This window comes from Lepidochelys olivacea (assembly GCF_965140295.1).
Source record: "Lepidochelys olivacea isolate rLepOli2 genome assembly, chromosome: 3".
Classification (NCBI taxonomy): domain Eukaryota; kingdom Metazoa; phylum Chordata; order Testudines; family Cheloniidae; genus Lepidochelys; species Lepidochelys olivacea.
Window position 1 is genome coordinate 74,407,406 of NC_140413.1, and position 15,760 is coordinate 74,423,165.

The 15,760-nt window shown below is 45.3% G+C and overlaps 2 protein-coding genes across 2 annotated transcripts in view; both read right to left on the minus strand.

The window, feature by feature from the left end:
• Positions 1–15,760, minus strand: part of MMS22L (MMS22 like, DNA repair protein) — a 150,152-nt gene that overhangs the window by 106,299 nt on the left and 28,093 nt on the right. Inside the window, exons 9-10 of the mRNA XM_084622589.1 lie at positions 15,230–15,343; positions 12,354–12,533 (exon numbers count right to left, since the gene is read on the minus strand). Of these exons, the coding sequence (XP_084478715.1) occupies positions 12,354–12,533; positions 15,230–15,343 (294 nt within the window). The remainder of the gene's footprint in view (positions 1–12,353; positions 12,534–15,229; positions 15,344–15,760) is intronic.
• On the minus strand, positions 6,668–8,691 carry LOC311517611 (myb/SANT-like DNA-binding domain-containing protein 2). Its single transcript, XM_084622601.1, has 2 exons — positions 7,741–8,691; positions 6,668–7,153 (listed from the first exon to the last, which is right to left on the minus strand). The coding sequence occupies exons 1-2, from the start codon at positions 8,321–8,323 to the stop codon at positions 7,002–7,004; spliced, it is 735 nt and encodes a 244-aa protein (XP_084478727.1). The 5' UTR covers positions 8,324–8,691; the 3' UTR covers positions 6,668–7,001.

A 15,760-nucleotide genomic window follows, 5' to 3' on the forward strand; every position in this document is an offset into this window, starting at 1 on the left:
GCTGGCAGAGCTGTGCTAAGCTTCTCTGCTGGAAGTCACTCTTTTCATATCTTATACAGCAGTCACTTCAGACAATTCAAAGGCAAAAATCTCCAGCCCCAAGTAATTCTGACTATATTTCCTTAGCCCACAGCAGTGTTAAAATTAACCCCTGCAATGTTCAAAAGTGGCGATTTTTCTCTCCAAGCCCTATTTGGTTTTTAAATGTATGAACAGTACTTTTCAGAATAATGTGGCATGGTCTGTGTTTCGGTTAGAGAAAATACAAAAACAGATGGCCTGTGCACCCCTCTTCACTCTGAGAAATGAACACTGGATAGTTCCCTATATGGGAAACAGAGGAACTGGACACCATTTTCCTGTTTAAATCTACGTGTATGAAATGACTAAGTTAAACAAGCTAAAGAAAAAAATAACTACGTCTAAACCCTATTTAGCATTTTAAAAGCTTTCATATTAGTCAAAGCAGTCCACATTAAAAAACTGAAATTCTTCCACAGATGACACAGGACGAGAGGCAATTTCTGCTAAGGCCCACCTTTGATCACAGTTTAATAAGAGCAAGAACGTGTATAACAGAGTCCTCTATCACAGCTAACTGTTAACCAACAAAAGTAAGCTGAATTCATTCCTAGTATAACTCCACTGACTTCAACAAGCTTACATCAGTGATTACTTTAGCCCCTTATTTTCAAGGAAGATTCCAGGCTGTAATTCAAAAAAAGAGAAAATTAGCACTCACAGCTACCACTCTGAAACTGATCTCCTGTGGTTTGTGACAAAATGTTGTGATTACTTACAGAACTTTGTAAGCATACACAGAACTCTGTAAGGTAACTAAAAGGCAAGATCTATGGAGAAGATTACAGCCAAACTCAGAAAAATATGATGGACAAAACAGTAGTTCCAACACAGAGAAGTTTGCAAACACCAAGATGAACGTATGTAGGAAAGTCTTATGATTAAGGTATTGGACAGGACTTAAGAAAGATGGCATCATAACGAGGCTCTGCCACAGACTTCCCGTTTGACCTTTCTCTCTCTCTACCTTAGTTCCCTAGCTATAAAATAAAGATAATACTACTTACTTTCTCCTATCTTTTATCTTGTCTATTTAGATTGTAATTTGTTTGGGGCATGGACTATTTCTTATTACTTATATGTATGGTGCCAGCCCAATAAGAGGGACGGATAGTCCAGCACTTAGCACTAACATGGGATACAGGAGACCAGGGTTCAATTCTCTGCTCCTCCAGTGTCTGTGTGCCTCAGCTCCTGATCTGTACAATGGTAACAATAGCACTTCCCTACCTCACAGTGGGCCACTGTGAGGATGAACATATTAAAGACTGTGAAGGCTCAGACACTACAGGAATGGGGGCCATATAAGTACTGACAGATAGATAGACAGATAGAGGCATCAGTCTTTAATGTGGCCTCTCAGCATTAAAGCTGGAGAGACATTTTTGACAAAAAGAAATTTTTGTTGGAAAAACCAATTCACCTAAACCAAAATCATTTGCAGAAGAGGCAGTTTTGACAAACTTCCCATTTTGAAACCTTTTTAAAAACCATTTCAAACTGTCTAAATGTCCTGTTTTGACATTTTCAAAATGAAAAAGTTCTCGTTTTCAATTCCAAAAGACTTTGGGTTGAAATTTAATTTATAGTAAAAAAAAAAAAATTAAAAGACAAAATATAAACAAAATGTTTAAAAATTATTGGAATGAAATGTTTCAATCAACCTGATCCAAATTATTTTTCAGATTTTCAGTTTGCAAAAATTTGAGATTTTGATTTTTTGTCCCAATTTGGGGTAGGAAATTTTTTTGAAAACTCAAAAAATATTTTGTGGGACAAGAAAAATGTTTCCTGGCCAGCTCCACTGGACACTACCAAAATACAAATAATAAAAAAATAACAAAAAGGCTCCACGGGAGAAGTAGGATTTAAAGGACAATTTTGAAGTAGACAAAGGGTACGGGTGCTTGGGAAAGTGGAGGTTGTTCCAAGTGGAGGTTGCCAAATACAAAAAGGTGCAAAGCCAAGATTAGGATCAGTCAACAGGTGCAGTTAGAACAAAGGAGAGATGGGAAGGGGTGATACAACCAGTGGTGAGCTGGAGCCGGTTCGCACCGGTTCGCTAGAACTGGTTGTTAAGTTTAGAAGCCCTTTTAGAACCGGTTGTTCCACGAGGGACAACCGGTTCTAAAAGGGCTTCTAAATTTAACTGGCCAAAAGTGGTGCCTTAGGCGCCGACTCCATGGGTGCTTCATGCAGAGCACCCACCAGCAGCTCCCTGCCTCACCCCCAGCTCACCTCCACTCCGCCTCCTCCCCTGAACGCGCCGCCCCGCCCTGCTTCTCCTCCCCCCCCCCCCCCCGACTTCCCGCGAATCAGCTGTTCGCGCAGGAAGCCGGGGCAGGCTGAGAAGCAGGCCGCAGCTTCCCGCTCAGGGCCAGGGAGACGGAGGTGAGCTTCGAGAGGGGGGAAGAGAGGAGGACGTGTGTGTGAGGAGGGCCGCCCAAGCCGCAGCAGGTAACCGGAGTGGGGGACGCGCAAGGGAACGACTCCTTCCCCCAGCTCAATTCTGCCACCATCGGCCTGAGTGTGAAGCTGCCACCTGCTTCTCAGTCCTCCCAGGCTTCCTGCAGAACAGCTGCTTTCGCGGGAAGCCGGGGTGTGTGTGTGTGTGGGGGGGTGGCAGAGAAGCAGAGCGGGGCGGTGTGTTCAGCGGAGGAGGTGGAGCGGAGGTGAGGTGAGCTGGGGCCGGGCGAGGGATGGGGAGCTACCAGGGGGGTGCTCTGCACCCACCAAATTTTCCCCGTGGGCGCTCCAGCCCCGGAGCACCCAGGGAGTTGGCACCTAAGGCGCCACTTTTGATGTGATCAGTGGGGGAGCGGCTGCTCCCCCTGCTTCCACCCAGCTACGCTCCCCCGCCCCTAGGAGCCAGAGGGACCTCCCGGATGCTTCCTGGGAGCTGCCCCATGTAAGCAACACTGGGACTCCCCACCTCGCCCCCTGGCAGGTCCCTCTGGCTTTTAGGTGTGGGGTGGGCACCCACTACGGTGGCCCACGAGACCCTCCTGCCCTGTTCTGGGGGCAGTCAGGGGACAGGGGAGGGGAGTGGATGAGGCAGGGGTCCTGATGGGGGGGGGAGGGGGCTCAAGGAACGCAGGGGGGTTGGATGGGGCAGGAGTCCCAGGGGGCAGGGGTGGGCAACGATCCCCTCGTGGGGTGAGGAAGGAACCCGTTGTTAAGATTTTGGCAACTCATCACTGGATACGACCAAAGTACTCTAATGTTGAAGACATTTTGGCAGACAAGGAAAAGTAGGGACATTTTCTTGGGCTTCTTCCAGCCTTGTTATTAATAAGTGTCACAGTCAAAGTGAGATGAACTAAGATCATCTTTCTCTCTCTATATCTTTCCCAGTTTGTAAACCCAAAGCAGATACTCCTCGCCTTTGGCCAAAGATTAGACACAGCTCCCTTTAGGGTCTGGAAACAATCACCATCGTTTCAGGATCTGGTCTGAGGGAGAGAGCACAGGGGTTATTCAACAGTAAATCAAGGCGATTCAACTCATGGAGCAAAGGTTTGACTTCAGGATGTGAGCACTGGATTTTTGCATAGTGGTATAGGAAGACCTCAATGCATCAGTCCTTGACAGCAGACTGAGTATTTTAGAATCTTCTAGCAGTATTATTATTTTGTCTGAACCTTTGATTACATTAATGATGATTTAATAAGTAAGTTTTATATTAATCTCAGGCATTACATGTAAGACCCGGGCACACAGAATATACTACACCCACAAAAACTAGCATAAAGGAATATTAAGGTTGCAAAGTCTAGCACTCAAAAGTTAGGAAGTGTGAGAATTAAGGTTGCTTGTGGAAGCTTAACTTGATCCCCTTGTACATCTGCATCATGATAATCTTTAATTACATAAATTACATGATCAACGTGAAGAATGTGGGAGATGCCAGATTCAAAAAAAACAAACAAACAAAAACAAAAACATTGTGAGTAACTCTATTTGAATACTAATCAGTTGTCTGCTACACAGGTACAAAGAGTTAATTCAGTCCGGGGGGGCGGGAGGGATTACTCCTCTGCAGGAAGGCGGAGAATTGCTAATGATTAATGGAGAATAAGTGAATCGACTGCCGGAAGTCCACCTTTGACTTTTCGACTTTTTTCTTCCGTGGACCTAGCGCTGTCTGCATGGGGATTTAGGCTGGCTTAACAACTCCACTCAGGAGTGTGGGTGCTTACAACACACCTGACTAAGGGTATGTCTACACTACGAAATTAGGTCGAATTTATAGAAGTCGGTTTTTTTGAAATCGGTTTTATATATTCGAGTGTGTGTGTCCCCACAGAAAATGCTCTAAGTGCATTAAGTGCATTAACTCGGCGGAGCGCTTCCACAGTACCGAGGCAAGCGTCGACTTCTGGAGCGTTGCACTGTGGGTAGCTATCCCACAGTTCCCGCAGTCTCCGCTGCCCATTGGAATTCTGGGTTGATATCCCAATGCCTGATGGGGCTAAAACATTGTCGCGGGTGGTTCTGGGTACATATCGTCAGGACCCCGTTCCCACACTCCCTCCCCCCGTGAAAGCAAGGGCAGACAATCATTTCGCGCCTTTTTTGTCTGCTGCAAGCCAAAGATGTAAAGGATAGATGGAGTGGGTCAGAACAAGAAATAGACCAGATTTGTTTTGTACTCATTTTCCTCCTCCCCTGTCTAGATCACACTGCAGTCAGTCACAGAGAAGGCGCAGCGAGGTTAATCTAGCCATGTATCAATCAGAGGCCAGGCTAACCTCCTTGTTCCAATAACAACCATAACTTTGGTGCACCATTTCTTATTGGAACCCTCCGTGCAGTCCTGCCTGAAATACTCCTTGATGTACAGGCACACCCTTTGTTGATTTTAGCTCCCTGAAGCCAACCCTGTAAGCCGTGTCGTCAGTCGCCCCTCCCTCCGTCAGAGCAATGGCAGACAATCGTTCCGCGCCTTTTTTCTGTGCGGACGCCATACCAAGGCAAGCATGGAGGCCGCTGAGCTCATTTTGGAAATTAGGAGCACATCAACCACCACACGCATTATCCAGCAGTATATGCAGCACCAGAACATGGCAACGCGATACCGGGCGAGGAGGCGACGTCAGCGCGGTCCCGTGAGTGATCAGGACATGGACACAGATTTCTCTGAAAGCATGGGCCCTGACAATGCATGCATCATGGTGCTAATGGGGCAGGTTCATGCTGTGGAACGCCGATTCTGGGCTCGGGAAACAAGCACAGACTGGTGGGACCGCATAGTGTTGCAGGTCTGGGACGATTCCCAGTGGCTGCGAAACTTTCGCATGCCTAAGGGCACTTTCATGGAACTTTGTGACTTGCTTTCCCCTGCCCTGAAGCGCATGAATACCAGGATGAGAGCAGCCCTCACAGTTGAGAAGCGAGTGGCGATAGCCCTGTGGAAGCTTGCAACGCCAGACAGCTACCGGTCAGTTGGGAATCAATTTGGAGTGGGCAAATCTACTGTGGGGGCTGCTGTGATGCAAGTAGCTCACGCAATCAAAGATCTGCTGATATCAAGGGTAGTGACCCTGGGAAATGTGCAGGTCATAGTGGATGGCTTTGCTGCAATGGGATTCCCTAACTGTGGTGGGGCCATAGACGGAACCCATATCCCTATCTTGGCACCAGAGCACCAAGCCGGCGAGTACATAAACCGCAAGGGGTACTTTTCGATAGTGCTGCAAGCTCTGGTGGATCACAAGGGACGTTTCACCAACATCAACGTGGGATGGCCGGGAAAGGTGCATGACGCTCGCATCTTCAGGAACTCTGGTCTGTTTCAAAAGCTGCAGGAAGGGACTTTCTTCCCAGACCAGAAAATAACTGTTGGGGATGTTGAAATGCCTATATGTATCCTTGGGGACCCAGCCTACCCCTTAATGCCATGGCTCATGAAGCCGTACACAGGCAGCCTGGACAGTGGTCAGGAGCTGTTCAACTACAGGCTGAGCAAGTGCAGAATGGTGGTAGAATGTGCATTTGGACGTTTAAAGGCGCGCTGGCGCAGTTTACTGACTCGCTTAGACCTCAGCGAAACCAATATTCCCACTGTTATTACTGCTTGCTGTGTGCTCCACAATATCTGTGAGAGTAAGGGGGAGACGTTTATGGCGGGGTGGGAGATTGAGGCAAATCGCCTGGCTGCTGGTTATGCGCAGCCAGACACCAGGGCGGTTAGAAGAGCTCAGGAGGGCGCGGTACGCATCAGAGAAGCTTTGAAAACCAGTTTCATGACTGGCCAGGCTACAGTGTGAAAGTTCTGTTTGTTTCTCCTTGATGAAACCCCCCGCCCCTTGGTTCACTCTACTTCCCTGTAAGCTAACCACCCTCCCCTCCTCCCTTTAATCACCGCTTGCAGAGGCAATAAAGTCATTGCTGCTTCACAGTCATGCATTCGTTATTCATTCATCACACAAATAGGGAGATGACTACCAAGGTATCCCAGGAGGGGTGGTGGAGGAGGGAAGGAAAATGCCACACAGCACTTTAAGCACAGCACTTTAAAAGTTTACAACTTTAAAATTTATTGAATGACAGCCTTCTTTTTTTTGGGCAATCCTCTGTTGTGGAGTGGTTGGTTGGCCTGAGGCCCCCCCACCGCGTTCTTGGGCGTCTGGGTGTGGAGGCTATGGAACTTGGGGAGGAGGGCGGTTGGTTACAGAGGGGCAGCAGTGGCAGTCTGTGCTCCAGCTGCCTTTGCTGCAGCTCAACCATACACTGGAGCATTCTGGTTTGGTCCTGCAGCAGCCTCAGCATTGAATCCTGCCTCCTCTCATCACGCTGCCGCCACATTTGAGCTTCAGCCCTGTCTTCAGCCCGCCACTTACTCTCTTCAGCCCGCCACTTACTCTCTTCAGCCCGCCACCTCTCCTCCCGGTCATTTTGTGCTTTCCTGCACTCTGACATTATTTGCCTCCACGCATTCGTCTGTGCTCTGTCAGTGTGGGAGGACAGCATGAGCTCGGAGAACATTTCATCGCGAGTGCGTTTTTTTTCTTTCTAAGCTTCACTAGCCTCTGGGAAGGAGAAGATCCTGTGATCATTGAAACACATGCAGCTGGTGGAGAAAAAAAAAGGGACAGCGGTATTTAAAAAGACACATTTTATAAAACAGTCGCTACACTCTTTCAGGGTAAACCTTGCTGTTAACATTACATACATAGCACATGTGCTTTCGTTACAAGGTCGCATTTTGCCTCCTCCCACCGCGTGACTACCCCCTCAACCTTCCGCCCTCCCTGTGGCTAACAGCGGGGAACATTTCTGTTCAGCCACAGGCAAACAGCCCAGCAGGAATGGGCTATACTGAGTGTCCCTGAAGAAAAGCACCCTATTTCAACCAGGTGACCATGAATTATATCTCACTCTCCTGAGGATAACACAGAGAGATAAAGAACGGATTTTGGTTGAATGCCAGCAAACATACACTGCAATGCTTTGTTCTACAGTGATTCCCGAGTATGTGTTACTGGCCTGGAGTGATAAAGTGTCCTACCATGAAGGACGAAATAAGGCTGCCCTCCCCAGAAAGCTTTTGCAAAGGCTTTAGGAGTACATCTAGGAGAACCGCAAATGCCTGGGCAAAGTAATCCTTTCACATGCTTGCTTTTAAACCATGTATAGCATTTTAAAAGGTACACTCACCAGAGGTCCCTTCTCCGCCTGCTGGGTCCAGGAGGCAGCCTTGGGTGGGTTCGGGGGGTACTGGCTCCAGGTCTAGGGTGAGAAACAGTTCCTGGCTGTCGGGAAAACCGGTTTCTCCGCTTGCTTGCTGTGAGCTATCTACAACCTCCTCCTGCTCCTCATCTTCTTCGTCCCCAAAACCTGCTTCCGTATTGCCTCCATCTCCATTGAAGGAGTCAAACAACACGGCTGGGGTAGTGGTGGCTGAACCCCCTAAAATGGCATGCAGCTCATCATAGAAGCGGCATGTTTGGGGCTCTGACCCGGAGCGGCTGTTCGCCTCTCTGGTTTTCTGGTAGGCTTGCCTCAGCTCCTTCAGTTTCACGCGGCACTGCTTCGGGTCCCTGTTATGGCCTCTGTCCTTCATGCCCTGGGAGATTTTCACAAAGGTTTTGGCATTTCGAAAACTGGAACGGAGTTCTGATAGCACGGATTCCTCTCCCCAAACAGCGATCAGATCCCGTACCTCCCGTTCGGTCCATGCTGGAGCTCTTTTGCGATTCTGGGACTCCATCATGGTCACCTGTGCTGATGAGCTCTGCATGGTCACCTGCAGCTTGCCACGCTGGCCAAACAGGAAATGAGATTCAAAAGTTCGCGGTTCTTTTCCTGTCTACCTGGCCAGTGCATCTGAGTTGAGAGTGCTGTCCAGAGCGGTCAGAATGGAGCACTCTGGGATAGCTCCCGGAGGCCAATACCATCGAATTGTGTCCACAGTACCCCAAATTCGAGCTGGGAACGTCGATTTAAGCGCTAATCCACTTGTCAGGGGTGGAGTAAGGAAATCGATTTTAAGAGCCCTTTAAGTCGAAATAAAGGGCTTCACTATGTGGACGGGTGCAGGTTTAAATCGATTTAACGTTGCTAAATTCGACCTAAAGTCCTAGTGTAGACCAGGGCTAAGAGAGTTAAACCAACATAATTTTTTTTAGTGTAGACCAGGCCTATAGGCTGGTCTATACTGGGAAATTACATCACCATAGCTACATCACTCAGGGGTGTGAAAAATTCACACTCCTCAGCAGCATTGTAAAGTCCACCTAAGTCACAGGGTAAACAGTGCTAGGCCAATGGAAGAATTCATCTGTCAACCTAGCTACTGCCTCTTGGCAAGATGGATTACCTATGTCAGTGGGAGAACCCCTCCCGTTCACGTAGACAGTGCTACAGCAGCACAGCTGTCCCGCTATAGTGTTTTAAGTGTAGACAAGCCCTTAGCACGAGGTGAATTGATTCCACCCTGAGAGGTAAAGGCATGAGTCTGACATTTAAAAGGTGTGCACAAGGAAAGATTGAGTGACAAGTCAAAGCAACAGTTCACCTTGGAACCATAACAATCGCATACAGTAGAACCTCAGAGTTACAGAAACCTCGGGAATGGAGGTTGTCCATGACTCTGAAATGTTTGTAACAAAGCACAGTTCAGGCTCCAGATCCAGCAGCTGACACTCCAGGCCAGGCTTCAGCAGCAGTTGAACTGCCTACTGAGCCCTGGCATGACTTTGCAAGCTTGTCCCCCTCGCGGCAAGGGGGTGCGCGTGTAGGTGTATGAAAACAGTGTGTCCCCGTCCTGGGCGGAGGGGGGGGGGGAAATAAGTGCATCCCCCTCCTGGCAGGGGGTGGGGGTGAAAGTGCTGCTCCTGATCTGTTGGCTGGCTCTGGCTGCCTTGGGCTGGCGGTCCCAGCATCTTGCTATAAGTGGCTGCGCTGCACATGGGGTAGGGAGGTGGAGCCAGGCAACCTGCCCAGATGTGCCTACTTTTAAGATGCAATACAGGCACATTACAATATTTGCTTCTCCCCCCCCCCCCCCCCCGTCGGTCTTTGCTGCTATCTGATTGGTTACTTCTGGTTTCACTTGGTGTCCGGTTGACTGGTCAGTCTGTAACTCTGGTGTTCATATCTTTGAGGTTCTACTATACTATATTTTCCACAGGACCCCGCCTCATTCAGTGTAAAGAATGGATGGTGCTCTCTTAATGAGCTGCTATTCATTATTTTATTATCTCCTATCTGTTCCACGTGTGGTCCCATGCCTTATTTACTGCAGTATTCAAACCCAGCTCTGAAAACAGACATTAATTATCTCATGGGCTTTTCTGTGCCACTTAGCACTGTGCCATCTGAGTGCTTCACAAACAAATTCAATTATTTTCACAACACCTTAGTGAAATTTGGGGAAGGGGGATATCCCCATTTTACAAGATGGGGAATTGAGGCACAGTGAGATTAAGGTCCAAAGGTCTAAAGTATCTAATTTGAGACACCCAGGACCTGATTTTTCAGAGTACTTAACATTATATACTACTCAAATACAGCCAAAGCCCAGCTCCCATTGGCTTCAGCTGCAGATGTGAGTGCTCAGGACTTTTCTGTAAATCAGACCCCCTGGTCTCAATTGGGCACTCAGAAAGTAAGGAATACACAATTAGCAGCCACTTGTGAAAAGTATAAGTGACTTGTTTAAGAGATAGCATCCAATTCTCTAGAGCAGCATTCAACTGCCCTAACCAGGAAAACATTCTTTCTCTTCATGAAATACACTGCCTCATTCACTGTGCACCTTCCGACTTCTACAACAAATGAAGCTGGGATCCTAAAGACAACCACCTCTTTCAGCCTTAAGCCTGGCATTTCATAGCATTTGTTTGCTTGGTTTTGCAACTTCAATGTTCCTTTAACATAAATTTGTGTTTATGTAATTTCCTAGGTTTTAAAAAAAGCGATCTGAAAAAAATAGAAATTCCATCATGTGGCATCATATTGACACCCACATGGTTCACCAGCAGCGCTGGAACCTTTAGAACTACTGCACAGACCTCTGCCATTTGAGGTAACTAATAGCAGTAGTAGGTTTTTATCTTCTATGTGGACCAACATTAGACAGGCCTCTTTGTCCCAGTCTCCTTGCCCAGCCAATCCCATTCTTCCCCTGGCTCCTTGTCCCAGTCTCCCCCAATTACCAGTCCTAATTTCCCTCTCTTCCCCACCCCCTGCCTGCCAGCTTCCACTTCTAATCTCTCCCTCCAAATTCCTTATCCCAATCCATTCCCCCCCCCCCACACACACACACACTATGGCCCAAACCCCTTTGCATTGGAGCCAGACAGCTTCCTCCCCCGTGCTGTCTGAACTTCAGCAGAGGGGTCACTGAGAGCACAGGAATGAAAGGCTCCCTGCTTTCAGTTCCACCCCTGCCCAGGGCAGCTGGGAGCAACCATTACAAGGAAAGCCCAATTCCACCTTTATAGCCTTGCTCAGTTGCTCTGTGGGCATGCATAGTCTGATCAGCACCAGGATCATGACCAGTGGGCACAGATTCTTCAGCAATTTTAGCTGCTATAGTCTTAAAAGACTCCACTGAGCCAGCCAAATGCAGGTGGATTTTACAGGGACAGCAAAAGGAATGCTCCTAACACAAACTGCCAAATTTCAAGCCCCTGCTCCAAAGCACCAGGACACTAGAGTTCTCCAAAGAAAAAGCTGCCAATTGTTTTTTATTAGTGCGAAACAATGTATTTTTTCCTAGCCTCATGCTCAGAAACAGCTTAACGGTTTTAGTGAAATTTTTCAAAAAACAAAAACAAAAAAACTACGAAACTCATCCTGCGGCAGACATCTGGCATGGGAAATCTCAGCCCAAATGGATAAAGTTTGGCAAAAAGTCATACATAATTGAAAACAGGATCTTCTAATGGGAAGTGTCAAGCAACCTTAATAATATGCAGTTTATTTAACAGTACACAGCAACACTACATAACAGTTTATAACAGGAAATTAAGAAAAATATGAATGCAATTTAAACTGCAAGGGAAATTACTTAGGCAGAATGTAATTAGCCAGACTGGAATTCAGTGAGAGCACCAACATTAACACCCTTACCTCTTATGACAAGTGGCATTAATGACTGAGTGCAGTCAATGCTTCAGCTTTACACCTCATTTAAAGAATAGAAAACCTACATGAAGCTAGCATCCAATGCAAATAATCATTCTAACATGTTCAGTTACTGAAGCAGTGAACTCAATGAAGCAGTTATGCTGAAGGCGGACAGTCTTAAAACATATGCTACAGCAATAAGTACAGGTTTCAGAGTAACAGCCGTGTTAGTCTGTATTCGCAAAAAGAAAAGGAGTACTTGTGGCACCTTAGAGACTAACCAATTTATTTGAGCATAAGCTTTCATGAGCTACAGCTCACAATATGCATCCAATGAAGTGAGCTGTAGCTCACGAAAGCTTATGCTCAATTAAATTGGTTAGTCTCTAAGGTGCCACAAGTACTCCTTTTCTTTTAGCAATAAGTACATGGACTGCTAACTAGCAGGACTTTCTAGTCCCCTTACTTGGTTTACTGACTGAATCCATGTTTTTTAGATCCATATGCTCAGGGCTCATGGAATAGATTGCAAGCAGTACGCCTTAAAATCATGAACCTTTAAAGGAACTTCGTAACATGAAAAATTAGCGTAACAACACTGATCCATTTTCCAATTTCCATTTTCCACCACCAAATACCTGCATGAGATTACAGGTGTAAATAAAATGTTAAAATATTAGAAAATACAAACCTACCTTTTCCTCTACATTTCCGTTACGGTCAAACTGGTAAAGTGATGCCAGATGAGTAATAATCCACCAGCTAAAACTTAATGGATCTTTGCACTGCACTAGCTCAAAAACAGACATCCCTTCTGCAGTACTGGGTCTTTCAAAGACTTTCTTCAGAAGTTTATTCACCCAGCTCCAAAAAGACTGCAGAGAACAGAGAAAGCCCACCAGGGCTGCGTTAAATGACTTTGTACAATAGATTAAATGATAATCTAAGTCTATGTTAAAGAGATTTCCCTCAATACTATCCTGTTTACTCATTAAGATTGTCCTTTTGGTATTAAAGGAAAAAACAAGCTGACAGTCATTAAAAAAATACTGAATAACAAAAGTTAAGTGGCACCCAGGAAAACCTAGAGCCATTTTAGGATTTTATTCTTCAGAAGGCAAATGGAAAACAAGAGCAGTGAAAGGATGACCATTAGTCATCATGGGAGAACATGCTCCTAGAATTTTTACAGGCTAGCTCAAAAGCACATAGAGCCAGGGTCTAGAAGGTGGTGCATTCTACCATCCTCAAAAGAATGAGGAAAACAGAATCATCTTGCACTGGTGTGGACTGTAGTTGACCTGTCTAACAAAAGAAAAACTGAACTATTTAAACCCTGAAAGTGAAAAACAGTTTATGAAAATATTCTTTAAAAACAAGTCTCAGAATACATAAAATATATCAAATGGAACAGGAACTTTAGACACAACCAAGTTCTCAAAATGGATAACAGTTTGCCTGCACTTCATATAGCAGATAAATAATTATATGAAATAATATTAGCTAGGGAAAGATCTAGTAAGAGAGAACAAGGCCTACACATTTATTTATTTTAATTAAAGGAGCTAGCTTGACATTTTTATATTTATTATGATCTTGTGTTAAAGGCACTGGATGGGGAGTCAGGAGATCTTTTTAAAGTCTGGAGCTCTGCCACAGCCCAGCACAATGGGAAGGAAGGACTGTCCACTGGTTAGCACATTAGCCTGAGAAGTGAAACAATTCCTTGTTCCATCACAGACCTCCTTTGTGACCTGGGGCAAGTCACTTAATCATAGACTTATAGAACTGTACGGCTGGCGGGGACCTCAAGAAGTCATCAAGACCAGCCCAATGAGCTGAGGCCATAGCAAGTAAACTTAGACCATCCTTGACAGGTGTTTGTCTAATCCATTCTTAAAACCTCTAGTGATGGCGATTCAACAACTTTCCTTGGAAGCCTGTTCCAGAGCTTTACTGCCCTTATAGTTAGAAACTTTAGAGTTAGAAACTTTTCCTATTTTCTGACCTAAATCTCCCTTGCTGCAGATTAAGCCCATTACTTCTTGTTCTACCTTTAGTGGACATGGAGAATAATTGATCATTGTCCTCTTTATTATTTGAAGACTTATCAGGTCCTCCCTCAGTCTTCTTTTCTCAAAACTAAATGTGCCCAGGTTTTTTTTAACCTTTCCTCATAGGTCAGGTTTTCTAAACCTTTTATCATTTTCATTGCTCTCCTCTGGACACTCTCCAATTTGTATACATCTTTTCTAAAGTGGGGCACTCACAACTGAGCACAGTACTCCAGCTGAGGCCTCCCCAGTGTTGAGTAAAGTGGGACAATTACCTCCCTGGTCTTACATACAACACTCCTTTTAATATACCCCAGAATGACATTAGCCTTTTTCGCAACTGCAACACACTGATGACTCGTACTCAATTTGTGATCCACTATAACCCCAGAGCCTATTCAGCTGGCCAGTTATTTTCTATTTTGTAGTGTGCATTTGATTTTTCCTTTCTAAGTGAAGTGATTTTTAAGTGATTTTTCCTTTTCACTTGTCTTTACTGAATTTCAGCTTGCTGAACTCATACCAATTCGGCAAGCTCATTTTGAATTCTAATTCTGCACTCTAAACTGATTGCAAATCCTGCCAGCTTGGTGTCATCCTCAAATGTTAAGAATACTCTCCATTCCTTTACCCAAATCATACAGATGTGCCATTTCTAAAAATGGGAACAACACTCCTCTCTTCAACCACCTTTTGTCTGTCTTGTCTAATTATGTTATAAGATCTTCAGGAATATAGACTTTGTTATGCTCAGCATTTGTACAGCACCTAGCACACTGGCACCCTGATCTTGACTGTGACTTGTAGATGCTACTGTAGCACAAATAATTTACAATCAGAAAATTTTCACTAAAGAGACTTTTTTATGTCTGCTCACATTAAAAATTCTGAATACTCTACCGTGAAGCTGTTTGATGATATACAGACTATGCACTGCAGTAATGCGTATTTAAACCCCATTTGAAAGAAGAACAGTGCTTTGGATTTCATGAAGATTGGCGCTTTCAAAGAAGCTTTTCTGAAATGTCTTCTAATAAATATTCAGGGAAAGATTGTAGCTGGGCCTTGCCGTGCAAATGGCCTAACGGTGGGTGGGTGGGTGTGTCGGAGGGCCAATTATGCAAGGACTACTGCCCTTCTCTTGTGGTCCCCCTCCCACCTCAATAGAGAGTAACAGCCTCAATTGCCTTGCTTTCCTGAAAACAGGGACTGCTCCCTATCAGTGCCCTGGGCCACAAGAAAACTACCAGTGACAAAACTCAAACCAGGACACAACAAACTCTCAAGAGTGGGGGCTAAGGTGACATAGCTGGCACATTTGTCTCTTGTATGTCAGGGAGCATAATCTCTCCTAAAGCTCCTGATGGGGCAACTCTGCATCACGCTGGATGTGAACTGGTGCATTCATGGCACAATCTGGTGCTTAATTTGGTAATTGACCAATCACTATTTGAATGTTTTGTAAACACTTTCCTATATTTTCCTCATGCTGTGCATGCAGCAATGTTTCCACTTACCTCTGTCTGAGACCCTTTATTTCTGTGGTCCAGCAGATGAATAAGCAGAACCCATAATTCCTTAATGCAACTACAGGGGTAGTGGTGACTAGTTAGAGCCTCCGATGGTCTAACCTGGTGAAGAAAATATGAAGTCCATTCACTCACAGAGCAGCAGGCTATCTGAAGTTGCATTTTACATACTAATATTTCCATTCTCTTTCTTGCAACAATGTAGAATTTATACACAATTACAGAAGATTCTTGTGCAGCGCAATGCACTATTCCATTAACATCTAAAATAAATCATGCACATAGCAAAGGAACCATTATCTACCAATGTACAGTATAAGTAGCATTACTTTTAAGCTTTTACTAAATCAGGTTCAAATGACCTTTCAAAAAAATATTTAATAAGTGAAAGGGATGTTCTAAGTACTAATGAAAAGAAATAGCACTAAATACCAATTCATTGTCTATTAGTGAAAGAGAGAGAAAATGATTGATTAGATTCACTTGATGTTCCTGGGAAGAGAAGTAAAAGCTTCCAAA

Coding starts and splice junctions, on each gene's coding strand:
- LOC311517611 (XM_084622601.1), bottom strand. CDS start 8,323: ATGCAGAGCTCATCAGCACAGGTGACCATGATGGAGTCCCAGAATCGC. Junction 7,154..7,740: donor AGGCGGAGAAGGGACCTCTG/GTGAGTGTACCT, acceptor TTTCTCCACCAG/CTGCATGTGTTTCAATGATC.